At 36.2% G+C, this 15,281-nt stretch overlaps 1 protein-coding gene across 1 annotated transcript in view; it reads left to right on the forward strand.

The window, feature by feature from the left end:
* The window catches only part of syt7b (synaptotagmin VIIb), a 159,630-nt gene extending 153,198 nt beyond the window's left edge, over positions 1 to 6,432 (forward strand). The window contains exons 9-11 of the mRNA XM_067400319.1: positions 2,744 to 2,858; positions 3,200 to 3,399; positions 6,328 to 6,432. Of these exons, the coding sequence (XP_067256420.1) occupies positions 2,744 to 2,858; positions 3,200 to 3,399; positions 6,328 to 6,432 (420 nt within the window). The remainder of the gene's footprint in view (positions 1 to 2,743; positions 2,859 to 3,199; positions 3,400 to 6,327) is intronic.
* Positions 6,433 to 15,281: the final 8,849 nt, after the last annotated feature.

Here is a 15,281-nt window from a genome sequence, read left to right on the forward strand (position 1 = left end):
TATTAATAAAATATTAAAGCTTATTAGTAAACATTCACCTTTTGTCTATTATTGTTGTCTCTAATTGCATCTGGTTTTTAATTCATTTTAAGCTAGCCATATAGCAATTTTTAAACAATAGTTGGTTTAAATAAAACTACCCAGCAGGTTGGGCAAACATTTAACCCAACCGCTGGGTTTGTCCATTTTCAACCCAACTTGGGTTGTTTTTAACCCAGCATTTTTTAGAGTGTACACATACTGTATATATTTAACTACTCAAAATATGTGTTGGTCCATCTCAGATAACTTTATAACATTTTTTGCAAGGTGGAAGATGGATGCACAGATTTTCCTCAGTCCTGTTACCAAAACTCATGTGTCTTTTGAAAAGCATGACTGAAAACATGTCAACTAATTTATTTGTTTTCTCCTCAATTAGATGTTTATTTTAAAGGGGACCTATTATTCCCCTTTTTACAATAAGTCTCTGGTGTCCCCAGAATGTTTCTGTGAAGTTTCAGCTCAAAATCCCCCACAGATCATTTATTATAGCTTGTCAAATTTGCCTTTTTTTGGGTATGAGCAAAAACACGCTGTTTTCGTGTGTGTACCTTTAAATGCAAATGAGCTGCTGCTCTCGGGCCCCTTTCCAGAAGAGGGCTTTGGATACAACAACATTACTGGGAATCTTATACAGCCAAAAATGTCAGAAATTGTCGGTAATGATGTTCAGCCTTAAAAACCGGAGTCAGATATAGTTGAAGAGACTCAGGAAGCTACAATTACAATTTTAGAATGCAACAGTACGTTTCTGAATGGTTATTTGATGAATTTATGTTGTTGTTGCGGTGTCAACTTTATTTAACTTATCAATGAGCATTTTCATCTATAAATTGCTCAAGAGAACTGTAGTAGGATCCCTTCAGAGAGAATATATGCTGCATAGAGATAGAACAAGTATCGTTTTGTTTAATTATGATTAGAATAATCATCTTTAGCCACATTAGCTGTACAGCATGCTATAAGAACATTCATTATTTTGAAACATTCGCAAAATATGAAGTGCGATACTTACTTGTTCTGGATATGAAGTTTGAGCACGAACATTTGGACTATGTGTGGCTCACTCAGGGTGAGATCTATGCTAATAGGGTAGAGAATAATTGATATTTCTTACAAAAAAACAAATATAAATAAAAAAATCACTATATATGCATGCAATTTGCATATTTGTATTTTTCTAAACAACAAAAAGCCTTTTTTCCTTTTAAAGGTGACTTGAACCTCAAGTTTATCATTTTTTTATAATGCAGTTATTAAAGGGATAGTTCACCCAAAAATGAGAATGTGATGTTTATCAGCTTACCCCCAGTGCATCCAAGATGTAGGTGACATTTTTTCTTCAGTCGAACGCAAATTATGATTTTTAACTGCAACCGCTGCCGTCTGTCAGTCAAATAATAGCAGTAGATGGGAACTTCAACTATAACAGTAAATAAAACTTGCTTAGACAAATCCAAATTAAACCCTGCGGCTCGTGACGACACATTAATGTCCTAAGACACGAAACGATCGGTTTGTGCGAGAAACCGAACATTATTTATATAATTTTTACCTCTAATACACCACTATGTCCAACTCCGTTCAGCTTCCTGTTAGTGAGGTCAAAAAACGCGTTGTGATGACGGAAGTGATGTCTCGCCCATATACTTCAATGAGCGCGAGACATCACTTCCGTTGTCAGAGCGCGATCCGACCTCACTAACCGGAAGCTGAACGAAGTTGGACATAGTGGTGTATTAGAGGTAAAAAATTATATAAATACTGTTCGGTTTCTCGCACAAACCGATCGTTTCGTGTCTTAGGACATCAATGTGTCGTCACGAGCCGCAGGGTTTAATTTGGATTTGTTTATGGAAGTTTTTTCGACTCTTATTGTTCAAGTTCCCAATCACTGCTATTATTTGACTGACAGACGGCAGCGGTTGCAGTTAAAAATCATAATTTGCGTTCGACTGAAGAAAAAAAGTCATCTACATCTTGGATGCCCTGGGGGTAAGCAGATAAACATCAAATTTTCATTTTTGGGTGAACTATCCCTTTAAACAGTGGAATAGATGATGGACCAAACATCATTTAAAAAATAGTCGTTTAACTCTTTAGTGGTTTAACTTTTATTTTATTTTTTCAAACTTCTTGTTTGCTAGGTAGTTTTTATTGATGTTTTAAATTACATATGTTACATTTTCAATTAAAGTGCAGGACACTTGGCTTAATAATTCATTTTCATGTATTATTTGTATATTTTATATTACATATATATTTTAACATGTGGACACAAAAAGAGATTACAATACATTGTGTAAATTAGATATATGATATATGAAATAGATAATGTAATGAGTGGAATAACAACCAGAACATGAATTAAATATCCTATGAAATATACCTTATTATGTACAATCAAAAATATTTATATGGTATTTAATATGGTATACCATATAGTGTTGAGATATACAACAATGTAAAGTTAAATAAATATTGTTTTTTCATTAAAATTATATTATAAATTATTGAATAAAATAGAAATATATGATTCAGCAAGACTGAAAATCCCACAATTGAAAAATTACTTTTGAAAAAATAAGAGGTTTGAGTTTGCCTGATTATTTAACAAAGAAAAATTGTGATTTCATATGAACCATACGCTTGCGTGACAGTGAAGTTTGAGCGAATGACCTTACTGTGTTCATTTCTTCAGGGGAGTCGAGGAGACCTCCTTGTGTCTCTGTGTTACAATCCCACTGCCAACACCATCACTGTGAGCATCATCAAGGCACGCAATCTCAAAGCCATGGACATCGGGGGAACATCCGGTATGAACATACACCTGTAAAACCTCTTAAATATAACCTTATATGTCATATTCCTTTAGCTCAGCTGGTAGAATCTGGCACTAGCATACCATCATAGGTTCAATTCCCACTGGACACACTGTATATGTGTTTACCTTGAATGCACTGTAAGTTTTTTCTGCTAAATGAATAAATGCAAATGTAATAGTTATATTCTGTGCTTATGGGATTTCTGTGGAAATGAAGTGCCCTTGTCAATGTGCCATCTGCACAGTAGTCATCTAGAATGTAATGTAGAATTCATCAGAGGAATTCTGATTTCCTGGACGCAACTCACTGTGGACTGTTTGTGTGCGCTTCAGACCCCTACGTCAAAGTGTGGCTGATGAACAAAGATAAACGAGTGGAGAAGAAGAAGACGGTGGTGATGAAGAGGTGTTTGAACCCCGTGTTTAATGAGTCTTTTCCCTTTGATGTCCCCGCTCACGTCCTCAGAGAGACCACCATCGTCATCACAGTCATGGATAAGGACAGACTGAGCCGTAATGATGTCATAGGCAAGGTGCGACGTCACGGGGACATTCACACACATACACACTGGGGCTGGGTGGTAAAATTATAATATATATATATCATAAACTTATCTCATTTGACAGAGAAATTACTCCTAAAAGATCATTTAAAGACATTATTGTGTTAAATGAGAAAAGCATCAAATAGACATTAGCTTTAGAAAGAAATATATTTGATTCGATATAGAATTTAATGAAATAATACCCTAAATAAAAACTGAAACTGCCAGTAGGTGGCGCTAAAATGAGTAAAGGCCCATTCACAGCAAAGAAGATAACTATATAGAGAATGATCAAGATATAGTTCTAAAAATCGTTCTCAATATACACATCTATAATAATGGCACAGAGAAACGATATCTTTGGAATCACTTTCAGAACGATTTTATCCAGCTGATGAATGATAAAGCCATTGACGGACGATCAGAATCCATCCTGCTGTAACGAGCTGGAGCATTTTAAAGTGACAGACAAGCACATGCTTAAAATAAACAGAACGATATGGTCTGATGGTGTGGACGCTGATATATTTATCTTTATCGGTGTGAACGGGCTTAAGTCATTGAGTGATTCATTCATTCAATTCATTCAAACAGCTGATTCATTCTGGAATGAACTTTCTTTAAGAATGGGCTATTGAATCATTGATTCACCTTATTAGCTCAAAATGCAAATTAATTCAGAAACACAGCTGTGTTGCTCTGAGATGCACAATCATTCTGCTATGGCTTTATAGGTAACAAAAACAAGCAATATTGTGTCTAAAATACACAGATCAGGCAAAACAGTATAAGCACTGAGAGGTGAAGTGAATAACACTGATTATCTCTTCATCACGGCACCTGTTAGTGGGTGGATATATTAGGCAGCAAGTGAATATTTTGTCCTCAAAGTTGATGTGTTAGAAGCAGGAAAAATGGGCAAGCGTAAGGATTTGAGTGAGTTTGACAAGGGCCAGAGTGTGACGGCTAGACAACTGGGTCAGAGCATCTCCAAAACTGCAGCTCTTGTGGGGTGTTCCCGGTCTGCAGTGGTCAGTATCTATCAAAAGTGGCCCAAGGAAGAAACAGTGGTGAACCGGAGACAGGGTCATGGGGAGCGAAGGCTGGCCCGTTTGGTCCGATCCAACAGACGAGCTACTGTAGCTCAGATTGCTCCAGAAGTTAATGCTGGTTCTGATAGAAAGGTGTCAGAATACACAGTTCATCACAGTTTGTTGTGTATGGAGCTGCAGACCAGTCAGCCTGTGGCTATGCAGCCCCATATGAAACCATAGTGCATCCTGGTGTCGTGTGTACCTGGGGAACACATGGCACCAGGATGCTCTATGGGAAGAAGGCAAGCTGGTGGAGGCAGTGTGATGCTTTGGGCGATGTTCTGCTGGGAAACCTTGGGTCCTGCCATCCATGTGGATGTTACTTTGACACATACCACCTACCTAAGCATTGTTGCAGACCATGTACACCCTTTCATGGAAACGGTATTCCCTGGACTCTTTCAGCAGGATAATGCTCCTGCCACAAAGCAAAAATGGTTCAGGAATGGTTTGAGGAGCACAACAACGAGTTTGAGGTGTTGACTTGGCCTCCAGATTCCCCAGATCTCAATCCAATTGAGCATCTCTGGGATGTGCTGAACAAACAAGTTCGATCCATGCATCTTGCAAGACTTAAAGGATCTGCTACTAACATCTTGGTGTCAGATACCACAGCACACCTTCAGGGGTCTAGAGGAGTCCATGCCTCGACGGGTCAGGGCTGATTTGGGAGCAAAAGGGGGACCAACACAATATTAGGAAGGTGGTCATAATGTTATGCCTGATCAGTGTATATCATAATATTAACTTTATTTATTTATTTGAACTGTTGTATCACATTTGCACTCATGCTGTTCGGGTATAAAACAGCACTTGTGTGTTATTGCACTCATTGCTCATGAGAGATTGCTTAACTTTATGAAATGATATAAATATGAGACGACGACTCATTCAGGGGAATTTTTGCCCCAAAATCTTGAATTTTAGGGTCATTGTAACTGTATTGTTATTTAACGTGCTAAATTGACAGCCCTAATATATATATATATATATATATATATATATATATATATATATATATATATATATATATATATACACTCTAAAAAATGCTGGGTTAAAAACAACCCAAGTTGGGTTGAAAATGGACAAACGCAGCGATTGGGTTGTTTTAATCCCGCGGGTGGGTTAAATGTTTGTTTAGTAGTTTTATTTAAACCAACTATTGTTTAAAAATTGCTATATGGCTAACTTAAAATGAACCCAAAATAGTTGGGAAATTAAAAACCAGATGCAATTAGAGACAACAATAATATACAAAAGGTGAATGTTTATTAATTAGCTTTAATATTTTATTAATATAAATTTACTAGTTTATTAATATAAATTTATTAATAAGCAATTTAATAAATGTTTATGGTTTAATAATTATTCATTGAACATTAATAAATATTAATTTCCAACATACTTTGGGTTCATTTAATTCAATTAAGCAATACAGTAATTTTTTAACAATAGTTGAGTTAAATAAAACTACCCAGCAGGTTAAAACAACCCATTTGCTGGGTTTGTCCATTTTCAACCCAACTTGGGTTGTTTTTAACACAGCATTTTTTAGAGTGTGTATATATATATATATATATATATATATATATATATATATATATATATATATATATATATATATATATATATATATATATATATATATATATATATATATATATATATATATATATATATATAAATATATAAATGTAGTATTGTACATTTTATAACCTTATTGGTAAATTTAATGGAAAACACAATCCTCAATTTTTTCCTGTTCTTGTTTCTTCCCCCCTCTTCTTCTCATTCTCCTCTTTTCATGCCATATTTCTAGATCTATCTCTCATGGAAGAGTGGCCCAGCAGAGGTAAAACATTGGAAAGACATGATGAGTCATCCGCGTACTGCTGTTGCCCAATGGCACGCTCTGAAAGCTTGAAGGACCTGCCCACCAAAAGTAAACAACACCTTCAAAACCCTGTTGATATGCACAAGTTTAAACACGGGTACCAAAAGCCATCCAACTATCTTTCTCTCTCTCTCTGTCTCTATCTTTCTCCCTTCTCAATTTTTTTCCTGCAGTTTGTTTATGGAGACCCTTCCTTTATTCACTGCTTTTATTTTTTTCCACCAAAAAGAGGCTAAGCACTGCCAAGAAGACTGGGAGAGAAACTGAGAGAGGTAAACAGACTCGTCTTCCTTGAGAAAACGTTTGACAACTCGACTGTTCTCTGAACAGCTGGACCGTGGAACAGGGTGACTTCTATCATGGAACTTCAATCGCTGAACTTGAAACGGCTGAAAACAATCTCCCGAACAGACCCTTCTATTGCCATGTTTGTGTCTCACCTCCCTCGTGCCGTCCCTCTGAGCGTTCGGAAAGATCCGGAAGGATCGCAACCACAGTGCAATACCTAGTTGAAGGAGGGATGAACTTGTTGTGTGTTGGACTTCGTCACCTCTTGATGTTTTTCTCGGAACAGTGTAGAAATTCGCTGGAACTCTTTGTCGTCTGTATGTACTGTGGGTGCTGTTATGTGACAGAAAAAAGAGGTCTTGTTAAAAAAAAACAGATAAACATGAAAAACTGAAGCTCACTTTAATTGACTGGATCAGTTCAAATGCGTAGGGGAAATATGTTTAAACAATTTTAGAACATTCCTATAAGTGTATAAAACAAATATAGGGTCAAAAAACGAGAACTGTTAGTGGGTCTACGCAAGTACTTGAATGCTTGTTGTTTCTAGCAGAGTAAGCTCGATTTCATGCATTGTTGCGTCAGAGTACCATTATGCCCCGTTTCCACCTGGTATTAAGATGCGTTTTCAGTGATCCGGTCACAAGTGGTCATTCGAGGCGTATTACCATTTACACCTGGTCTCAAAATGCGTCTCCTATCACCACTTGTGTTTGGATTTTGTCAAGAGCATCCCCTCTTATTTTGTCACACTCTGCATCACTTTTGCAGAAGCGCCGAGTACAGCGCACTAATTCGATTGATTGAATAAATGAAGCCATTATGCTGTTTGCGAGCGAGCTGGAAAGGAAGTGAATGGTAGACTTCGATTGTAGTTTTTGTGTTTTGGCAAAACATAGTGAAGATTTTTGGTGGCCTTTTTCGATATGTCAAATAACTTCATGGGTGTTTGAGCACATGAGCGTCTACACTACAAAAGCAACCTGGTTGAACGGGTCAAAACTCTTAGACCCAGTTTAGTCCTGTATTTAGCATTTTCTAATTGTGATCAGAGTGACAAAAATGCATTTTAAAGGGATAGTTCACCCAAAAATTATCCCATGATTTACTCACCCTCAAGCTGTCATAGGTGTAAATGACTTTCTTCTTTCAGCCAAACACAATCTGAGTTATATTAAAGGTGCCCTAGAATTAAAAATTGAATTTACCTTGGCATAGTTGAATAACAAGAGTTCAGTACATGGAAATGACATACAGTGAGTCTCAAACTCCATTGTTTCCTCCTTCTTATATAAATCTCATTTGTTTAAAAGACCTCTGAAGAACAGGCGAATCTCAACATAACACCGACTGTTACGTAACAGTCGGGATCATTAATATGTACGCCCCCAATATTTGCATATGCCAGCCCATGTTCAAGGCATTACACAAGGGCAGCCAGTATTAACGTCTGGATCTGTGCACAGCTGAATCATCAGACTAGGTAAGCAAGCAAGAACAACAGCGAAAAATGGCAGATGGAGCGATAATAACTGACATGATCCATGATATCATGATATTTTTAGTGATATTTGTGAATTGTCTTTCTAAATGTTTCGTTAGCATGTTGCTAATGTACTGTTAAATGTGGTTAAAGTTACCATCGTTTCTTACTGTATTTACGGAGACAAGAGCCGTCGCTATTTTCATTTCTAAACACTTGCAGTCTGTATAATTCATAAACACAACTTCATTCTTTATAAATCTCTCCAACAGTGTGTAATGTTAGCTTTAGCCACGGAGCACTATCAAACTCATTCAGAATCAAATATAAACATCCAAATAAATACTATACTCACATAATCCGACGCATGCATGCAGTATGCATGACGAACATCTTGTAAAGATCCATTTTGAGGGTTATATTAGCTGTGTTAACTTTGATTATGCACTGTTTAAGGTAAGCGCGAGCTCCGGGGGCAGAGAGCGCGAGTATTTAAAGGGGCTGCAACATGAATCGGCGCATTTTTATTTATGCCCCAAAATAGGCAGTTAAAAAAATGAAATAAAAAAAAAAATCTATGGGATATTTTGAGCTGAACCTTCACAGACACATTCAGGGGACACCTTAGACTTATATTACATCTTGTAAAAAAACGTTCGATGGCACCTTTAAATTATATCTTGGCTCTTCCAAGCTTTATAATGGTAGTGAAGGGTTGTGAGATTTTAAATCCCAAAAAGTGCATCCATCCATCATAAATGGACTCCAGGGGAGTAATAAAGGCCTTCTGAAGAGAAGCGATGTGTTTTTGTAAGAAAAATATTCATATTTAAAACTTTATAAACTATAATAACTAGCTTTCGGCAGACGGCCATATGCATTGATTTACGCCATATGAGTAACCTCACACCCGATGTATGAACTTAGGATGTAGGAGTATCGTAAGCTTAGACACCTCTGTTGGCGTAGTGCTGGGCCTCTTCTCGTTTCAAAATCCTCCAACATTCCTCTTCTCATTTCTCTCGTTTTAGACTTCTAATTTGTGATCGGCATTTTGTTTTGCTCTATCCTCTGCACTTTCTGTGTTCGTCAATAAGTCCTGCATTGTGTCAGAGATTACTCTTTCACCATAAACCGATGCATACAGCCATCTAATAACCCAGTTATTATAGTTTATAAAGTTTTAAAACCATGGGTTTGCGTCAGAAAGACTTTATTAACCCCCTGGAGCCGGATGGATTACATTTATGATGGATGGAAGCGCATTTTTGGGCTTCAAAATCTTGAGCCCCACTCACTACTATTACAAAGCTTGGAAGAGCCAGGATATTTTTAATATAACTCTGATTGTGTTCATCTGAAAGAAGAAAGTCATATACACCTAGGATGGCTTGAGAGTGAATAAATTATGGGATAATTTTCATTTTTGGGTGAACTATCCCTTTAATATCAGGGGCCTGATTTACTAAAAGCTTGCACCAGCGCAATCCCTCTTTTGGCATTAAAAACTAGTGTCAGGATTTACTAAAGGCACGCAGTGGGAAAATAGCGCTAAAAAGGCATGGACAAGGTTATTTTTGCAGCTGAACTTATTGCACATGCATTTGTAGGAGCTTCACTTTCAGACACAAAATTTATGGGAGGAGAGTATTTAAATGATTCACGCAAGGTGATTTACTAAGGTTTGTGCTAGTCAATTTACTGGTATTTGCCATTATTTACTGCCCCCAAAAAAGTGTGTCTTAACCTAGATGCTAATTTGCCCTGCTCTTGCCAGATTGCATCAGTAGATCGCTTTATTTATTTATTTTTTTGGAATTGTGCTCTCACACTAATTTGCCCTTTTTAGTAAATCTAGCCCCATGTATAAACACGGACACAATGCAACAACATGATGAATTCTCACTGTTACCACAAGATGCTATGGTCAGATTTCTTTCAAGTGCGTTTTATCGTTACAGACATATGCCCCCTTGAAGATTGTTGCCACTATAGAACCACACATAAGGATGTGTTCACACTGAACCTAAAGATGCAAAACTTTTATGGCAAATATTTTACAACAGAACTTCAGTTACATCCAAAACAATGCCGTGTACTGGTCTGAATGCGTACATATTATGGTACTTCTACCAGCTGAAAACGAATAGGTCATAAAATGTGTAAAGGAGTCAAAACAGAATTCCTCCATTACACACACAAATGAACATCTGCTCCAAAGAAGACAATGTTTTCAGGGTTTGGTGCACACCAGGGTTCAGATGGCAGCGTTCACACTTATTCAAATCAGCCGCACTAACAGAGCAATTGCACCAGAGTTCATTTTAATTGAACCGAACCTGCCAAATGTGAACACATCCTAATAATGTACACCAGGATGGCACACTTGCAATGCATTGGCCAAAGCATTTGTGTACTTGCGTAGACTAGGGTACGTTGCTAAGTTTCTTCCAAAGCAAGAGATAAGATAGTGTTTGAAGCGTGTGTGTCTGCATATACGAAGCAGAACCACAGAAATCCTTTTATCTAAACTAGCATTCCTCATGTAACGTACACATCTTGCAGATGATTGCATCAGCCACTCAACCAGTATGCAATGACACTGCCAATGTGAGATCAACGCTGCCAAAACGCTGTTCATTTCTTTTCATTTCCAAAAGGGCTGAAGAAGTTCTTAGTGTCCCTCTAAAATAAGACGCGCAATTCAGAACTAAAGAAAAAGAGCAGAAGCAGAAAATGTAATGTAAGTCACGTGATTGTTTGTGCGTCTTTGACTTAGTGTGTGTTTGTATGCGTTTGTCGCTGTCTGTATTTGTGTACGTGTTGACGGTTGGATCACAACGGTCATACGATTGATTCCTTACAGTACTTATGCTGCTTTCAAGTCTTAATGTGAAGTTTTGAGAAATCATAATTACAGTCGGATTTAGGCTGGAATAAAATAGACACATTTATTCAGCACGTTTTTGCAACAACATAAAGTGCAAAAAAACACAATTTTCACGCAGAAATTGTTTGTAAATTTGACTAATTAAATTACAATTTTGAAGTAGAAAGTCTGAAATAATATTTCCTTCAAAAATGTTTACTCCAATAATCTTTGTTAACTTCGAAATATATCTTTTTCTTTCTTGTTTTTTTACAATGTCGCCAAGTTTCTGTCCGCATATTTTTATGCAAAATTTGGAATATTGCATTAAATTCTTGAACAGAAACAGCAGGAAATTGGATACTTTAAAAAAATCAGTAAGAAGACATGCTTAAATTATGAAATATTAAATTATGAAACTATTTACTAACATTTCCTAAATAAATTCTTAGATATGCATCAGAAAATTCATCTAGTATTAATTTTAATTTTAAGAAAACAGCCATAGTTCTATTATTTTTGTGTCTTTTTTCATTGCTTTGTTCAAAATTATTTTTCAACGTTTACTTTTTTGCCGTAAATTAACTTAAATCTTTCGTGTAAAATGTGTGTAACTGATTCTTTAGAGCAGGATTTGTCAAACTGGGATAACTTCAGGGAGTATGTGCGTTGATAAAGACCTAATAATTAATTAAATAATTCATAATAATAATTAAAATAATTATCAAATAATAAAAAAAAACACTTACTAAAATAATAAAATATATTATTTGGTTACCTGCAAGTCATGTGAAAATAAACCGACATCAGATAACTCATGAACATGCAAATGTGGTGTTAAATTATTGAAATATTAATTTAAAATCTCAGGGGGTACTTATTTTAGGGATTCAAAAAAGTGTGGGAATCTCTGCTTTAGAGAAAAACGGGCAGTGTAATTTAGTTCCACAAGCTTATCAGCTCATAAACCGGTTAAATAAGTAGTATTTTATCAAGCTTTTTGGTTATTCCTCATGAAAAGTACACACAATATGTGTGCAAACTGAATTGTGCCATCAACATTCACAATTACTGCTTATTATGATAGCAATTAGCTTCTGGTATAGTTCTTGAATCAACATGCCCTCAAGTCTGTGCTCCATGAAAATAATTACGCTAATTGCAACATTGCGATGCTGTTCATACGGTCTCATCTCGTAAACACGATCATTCCAACACGACTTGAAGGCAGCATTAGCCTGGCGTGGAGGATGCTATAATGTGAGTTATAAATGGAAGGTCCGCAGGATATAATAGCAATACTATCACATTTTGTTTTTTGATAACAATTTGTTATGCTGCATTTGCTTGGGATTTCTGTCGCCTCTTAATGTGTTACGCATGTAACAGAGAAAAGGCAAATATAGAAAGGGAAGGTTTCAAATTGTTACCATGTCAACAGTTAAATTAGGAGAAATATCTATACTTATTATGACAGACTACAAAACTTCATTGAAGAAGCGAAATCCTTACTTGAAATAATAAGGCAATGTATGTACTGTAGTTAAGCAATATTTATATACAACAGTGACAACATTTCTAGGTCAACGTAAAGGTTAACTTCAGGGTTAGGACATCCGTTCATATTCATTCGACTTGAAGCACACATACAAACACACACGCAGTCCTTCAGTAAGTGAAACGTCCGTCATATTTCTCCCCTCCATATGCCTGTGCTCTTAGTGTCAAACCAGACGTTAGACGTGAATATCACTGCCAGACGTTTCTCGCAGCCTGTCCTCCCCACCCCCGACTAACACGCTGTGACAGACGAGTCCTCAAAGACACAGAGAGCGGGAGCGAAAAGATTAAAGGCCAAAAAACACACCAAAGTGAAAGCAAGACCTAAAAAAAATATTCAAGCACTTCAGCAAAACTTAGTGTGTACTGTGTATCCCAGTCGTTGAAGGTGGTTTAAAGAGAAGTAACGAAATGGATGAGTGTGGATTCATTTATTTGGACTTGTTAGCAGGGCCGTCGCTTGATTTGACCTGATAAAGCATCAGATGCTGTTACATGTTATTCTGAATTTTTGTCATTTGTTTTCTGTTTCATCATACTGTGAAGTCCTGCCCCCAGTATAATCTTATCGCTCCAAATTTGGCTTTGTTTTACATTTTATTAAAGGAACGTTCTGGATACAGTATTAATAAAACACAATATTGACAGCATAATATCAGTTAAAATTACACTTGCTATGGAAGTATAAAGGGCTAGACAAGAGATGTAAAAATACACATTTTAATAGCCTGACCTAGAAAAGTAGTCTCACTTAAAAACAACTTTGCATTTTTTTTTTTTTACTTAAGTCTAGTGCAAGCACAGTTATTCACCTTAAAGGGTTAGTTCACCCAAAAATGAAATTTCTGTCATTAAAGGCACAATATGTAAGCTTTTTGGATTAAAATATCCAAAAACCACTGTTATATATTTTGTTGACTTGTGTACTTACATTATCCCAAATGTTTCCAAGAATGTTTAAATCCAGAGAACAAAACATGTTATATAGCTCAACACAGTAAGTCTTATTGTTTAAATCTCGTGTTCTTGATTTACTGTGAGTACCATGTTTTACCATGCTTAATATCACTAGCTTACTACAACAAGTTTCTTATAGCAGCCGCCGAGCGAATGCACAGAGCAGCATTATGACAACTTTCAACACACTCAAATGTATCTAATATGATAAAACAGCGCTGTGTTTCCTCACATACGAATAAGTTTTGAATAAGCAACCACTAGCAGCAAAAATTACTTAGCCTTTAAGTACTCTCCCTCATGTGTTCCCAAACTCGTAAGACCTTCGTTCATCTTCAGAACAAAAATTAAGATATTTTTGATGAAATCCAAAAGGTTTTTTTTTATCCCCCATAGAAAGCAGTGTAATTACCGTTATTCAAGGTCCAGAAAGGTAATAAAGACATCTTTAAAATAGCGTTATGAATCCTCTTGGATTTCATCAAAAATATCTTAATTTGTGTTCTGAAGATGAATGAAGGTCTTATAGGTGTGGAACGACATGAGGGTGAGTAATAAATGACAGAAATTTAATTTTGGGTGAACTAATCCTTTAAATTACTGATTTGTTTTGAAGTATCTTACTGTATCTGTTGTTATTGTTGCTAAATAAAATATTTATTAATTTATTTTATTATTTTAATATAATAACAATTAAAACTAAATGATAATTTTGCCACATTATATCCCAAATGTTAACAGTACTGAGTTAACTGAACTCATAACATGTCTTTAAACACCAAATATTTTTTGATTTATTATTATTTAATGTACTTTATAATAATAATAAAAATGTAAGGATGACTAAATAAAAACAATTCACATTTTGCCCCGAATGAGTTTAACTTAAACTCAACCCATCACATATTTTCTGATTGGCTATGATTGTCTCTCATCACATTTTCTGGTAGCACTTTATTTTACAGTCCTGTTCCCCGTGTACATACTATGTTACTTAACTAGGTACTAACCCTGAACCTACCCCTAAACCTAACCTGTAGTTACCTTATATTACCCTACTTCTTGAGTAACTACACATACTGTAAAATAAAGTGCAACCCATTTTCTTTTTTAATGGAAACAAACTTTCCAGGTTTCGACGGTCCTGCTTTCAGGATCCAAATCTTAGAGAGTTTTGCTTTGCGAGTTGAAAGCGACGAGCACCTGACGTGAAAATGAAATTAATGCACCGGTGAAGCGGCATGCTTTGTTTTGTCTCGTCCAGTTCTGTGACTCGCCGCCGTGAGGCGGCTAATGTGAGCTTGTCTGTTATACTGTCGTATCCACAAATTTCTGTTTCTCAGCTGTTGGATTGCAGATGTTTTGACCTTACGAAACAAAATGCCAAACCAGGTTTGAAACAACCAGCATTTGAATGGTCACGTCTGTCATCACAGAGACAGTTACGGACATTAGAACAAGGAGTCAGAACTGAACTTTGATGTGCGTGACGACAACCCATCTAAAGACTTTGTGTGAACTTGTGTGTGTGCTTGTAAAAATTAATGTTACCTGGGGAGTTTTGACGAATACCCCTGATGTTTCTCAGCATCTCTGTGGTGTGCACAATATGATTTGACATACTGATGATTTATTTTGGCATAAATGTACAGTGTAAATAGATGTAAACCTGTATATAAAAGAAGGAAACTGACACGTTTCTTGGAGTCTCTTGATTTCTAA

The sequence above is a fragment of the Chanodichthys erythropterus genome, chromosome 11 (assembly GCF_024489055.1).
Source record: "Chanodichthys erythropterus isolate Z2021 chromosome 11, ASM2448905v1, whole genome shotgun sequence".
Lineage (NCBI taxonomy): Eukaryota > Metazoa > Chordata > Actinopteri > Cypriniformes > Xenocyprididae > Chanodichthys > Chanodichthys erythropterus.